This window comes from Anopheles moucheti, chromosome 2 (genome assembly GCF_943734755.1).
Source record: "Anopheles moucheti chromosome 2, idAnoMoucSN_F20_07, whole genome shotgun sequence".
In the NCBI taxonomy this organism is placed as follows: Eukaryota; Metazoa; Arthropoda; class Insecta; order Diptera; family Culicidae; genus Anopheles; species Anopheles moucheti.
The window spans coordinates 3026071-3029609 of NC_069140.1; the positions used below are offsets into that span (position 1 = coordinate 3026071).

Below are 3539 nucleotides of genomic sequence, written 5' to 3' on the forward strand. Positions count from 1 at the left end.
TGATACCAATTTGCAATAATACTGTTCAATCCTTTCATCCGGCATCGTTTGGGGCATTGTAACGGGAAGGCAATGAATGTGGAAAAAGCCGCCAGATTTAGGTTTTTGTTTGACTGTTGTATTTATGATCACCACCCCTGGGCGGCTGCCCAGCTAAGCCAACAAAGACTCGTGGAATAATTATGCGAAAGCGTAGGGGCTACTGTGGGATACTACCCTTAGAATTAATTTAAACTAATTAATAATTAAAGTATTACATTAACAAGACCAATTTTTAATCGTTTTCGATTAAATGCACGATTTAAACCTCATGCAACGGCACACAAAGGCTTGTTTTGATTCGATCTCTTTTGTCACCTTTCGCTACCCAAGACATTCAACACGAGCCAGCCGTCAATTGCTGCCCAATTCCATCGCCGTCTAGCTCAAACTCTCCATTGCTGAAAGTCCACTCCGAAAAGATCGTCCCAGACACACTGGCGGCTGTGATTGTGTCGCGCCGAAAAGTCTACCGAAAGGCGATGAATGCATCCTTCTTGCCGAAGGACACAAGGCCCTTTTTGTTGTGAACCTCCTGTCCTGCTATACTCCGCTCCTATCGATACACCCATACTTCAGAGGTGTTCTTCACGCAGGATAATTTCCGCCGCTTGAGTCCTTCAATCGAAGGGCGGAGTTTGACAGGAGTGTGTAGATCATTTTCCCGTTCGATCATACATCGCTGTCCGGACTCTTATTACAGCAAGCCTGTGAGTCCAATGAATAACTAATGGAAGAATGGAACGCAGGCGAAGGGTCGAAGCAGAGCAGGGATCGAAATCGACCATCTGTTAAGGTAGGTGACGAATTGCTGTTGTATTGTAGGGGCATTTTCCCTTTTGGCTTTCTGCTACCGCGGGACGCTACACAAACTCCCTCCGATTTTCCACAGGTATCAGGGTTTTGTCCTATCTTCTTTAACCTAGTCCTCTCCGTCACTCTCCGTCGACCAATGGCAGCTTCCGTTCGGGATTAGCCAAGAGAGGGGAAAAAGGACTTTCCCGGTAGGGTTGTCCTGAAGGCCACCTATAAATACCCTACCCACCATGGAATCTTTACTTCATTCGGTGATTTGAGCTAGGATAGTGAAGTTCGTACACGAGAAACCCCGTACATCTTGATTGAAACGTTTCTAGAACAGTTGCCGTGATCGCCATACCCAGTGCCTCGCAGTGTCTCAGTGAAGATGTCGCGCTCATTTCTAGTGGACTCGTTGATCAGTGATAAACCAGCGCCGGTGAAAAAAACGTTCCCCTATGCGGGACCCTTCACTCAGCTCCCCGTGACTCCACCCGGTGCCACACTGCCCTACTCCGCCTGCTATGTTGGGAGTTATCTGTTCTCGCTTGGATTACAACAGCAACAGCAGCAGCAACAACACCAGCAACATTTGCTCCAGCATCATCCCCAGCAGAGTCTCTTCCCGCACACGACCACCTTACCGCACACACCCACCAACCAGCCCGTCGTGCCATTCTGGCAATCGGACGCTAAGCTCGAACTGTCACCGAAGCTTTACCAACCGACGGATGTCTCACCACCGAAGCTGTCCCCGAAGGAGGACTACTATCGCAAGCTGTACCGCTGTGAAAAGACACCGGAACGATTCACGCCCTACACCGTCACCGCCCGTCCCACCGAAACCTTATCCAGCACCGTAACACCAACCGTTCCCTCGGCAAGTCCTTCTCCGACGCGTTCCAACGATCTCTCGCAGACGTACGCCATCGATGACGAACTGTCCAGCAAGCGTATCCGGACGGCCTTCACCAGCACACAACTGCTCGAGCTGGAGCGTGAGTTTGCCGGCAATATGTACCTTACCCGCTTGCGACGCATCGAAATCGCCACCCGTCTCCGGCTGTCCGAGAAGCAGGTCAAGATATGGTTCCAGAACCGCCGTGTTAAGCGCAAGAAGGGAGACACTCCGTTCGGTGCCGAGTTGACGGGAGTCTCGCCCGCACCCGGGGACCGTCATTCTCCAAAAGAACATCAGCACGGCCAGCATTGCTGTTGTCGAGGATCACAGTGTGGTGGTGCGAGTTCCGATTGCGAGGATTTGCCCCAGCGTACGTCAGAAGAACGGACCGTGTCTCCCGTCGGCAGCCAGGAGAAAGCGTGGGACTTTAGCAAGGCCTTCCAACATTAGGGAGCTAGTGCCGCGTTAACCCACAACCCAGTGATGCGCCTGTAAATAGAGAACCGTTGTAGATAGATTAGAGAGTTTATGAAGAAAAAAACTTGATACGTTGCGATACCAGTTACAAATTTTAAATAAACAAACATCGAACAAGAACCCTGTTAATGCATACTTATCATTGGAAGTAGTAGTTAATATTTGGATATCACATTTAAGAAAATTCTTAAGTTATTTCGATTACAAAACTTAATTGGAAACTGAATTGTCATAGTAAATATTTAATAACGAATTTATGTTCAATTATTGGGTCGACCAGGTGGTAGCGGCGCCAGTTTTTACACGACAGGACCGTTCCAAAACCCCATCCGGACCAAACCCTCGTACGCAGGACTTACTATCCGGCTAATAGGTAAATTAAGTAATAGAAACGGGACCTCTTGAGGCTGTTCCACCAATAAAGAAGAAGATGTTCAAGTATTCAATTTCATGAGAGATTTTGAGAGAGAGAGAGAAGTTTTAGGCATATTCCATGATCTTTCCTTTTTTAGTCAAACACTTTAATTTGCACGTGTTTATTATCATTTGATTTTGATTTGAATGTTTTTTTAAATCTTCTTCAAAACCTTGTTGTGGTTTGAATCCTATTACTGCATCACTTGTTTATTTTTTTTTTGTTTGATTAGAATGGCCTGGCCGTATCGACTTATTTTACCACGTAGCCGGATAGTCAGTCCTTGCTACGAGGGATTGGTCCGGATGGAATTTTGGTCCGGTCCGTTCGTGTAAAGACCGGCTCCGCTACCATCATGCCACCGGGCCGCCCCTGCATCACTTGTTTATCAACAAATGTAATTAAGTATTATCAAACATATATTAGGAAGACAGTAAATTATTTTGAGTTGGATGCAGCAAACATCTGATAATATATTAAAGTCAAACGACGAAAAACAGGAAGCTTTCCCAACAAAAAAACTTCAAGGGAAAACTATTAAAGAATAGCTGAAATTATCTCTCAATTCGATGCGCATTTCACACGCCGTACTCCATTTTGCAAATCATCGATCACACAAATTGGATCCTTAACATCAACCGATATGAAAAAGATATTCGATCATTTCTCATGCCGGTCTGCCCAACAGGTCAATTAGTATCCGCATCCGCAAGAATGCACATTTCGGAGGCGGAAATGATATTTCCTTCCACATATCCCGAGCATTGGGAACGCACTGCCAGTTGGTTTTAATTTTCACGCTCATCATCACATTATATCGGTTCATCCGTTTACGGGCCTGACGAGCGGTTTCCATTAAATTTGCTTAAATTGCTGTTTGCACATTCATTGCTTGTTGACGCTGTACCT

The 3539-nt window shown here is 46.3% G+C and overlaps 1 protein-coding gene across 1 annotated transcript; it reads left to right on the plus strand.

The window, feature by feature from the left end:
• Positions 1-1222: 1222 nt before the first annotated feature.
• On the plus strand, positions 1223-2188 carry LOC128296788 (homeobox protein Hox-B3a-like). The gene has a single exon (XM_053032273.1). The coding sequence runs from the start codon at positions 1226-1228 to the stop codon at positions 2186-2188; it is 963 nt and encodes a 320-aa protein (XP_052888233.1). The 5' UTR covers positions 1223-1225.
• The last annotated feature ends 1351 nt before the right edge of the window (positions 2189-3539 follow it).

Bases quoted from the DNA above. Each gene is read 5' to 3' on its own strand.
- LOC128296788 (XM_053032273.1), top strand. From the start codon at position 1,226: ATGTCGCGCTCATTTCTAGTGGACTCGTTGATCAGTGATAAACCAGCG.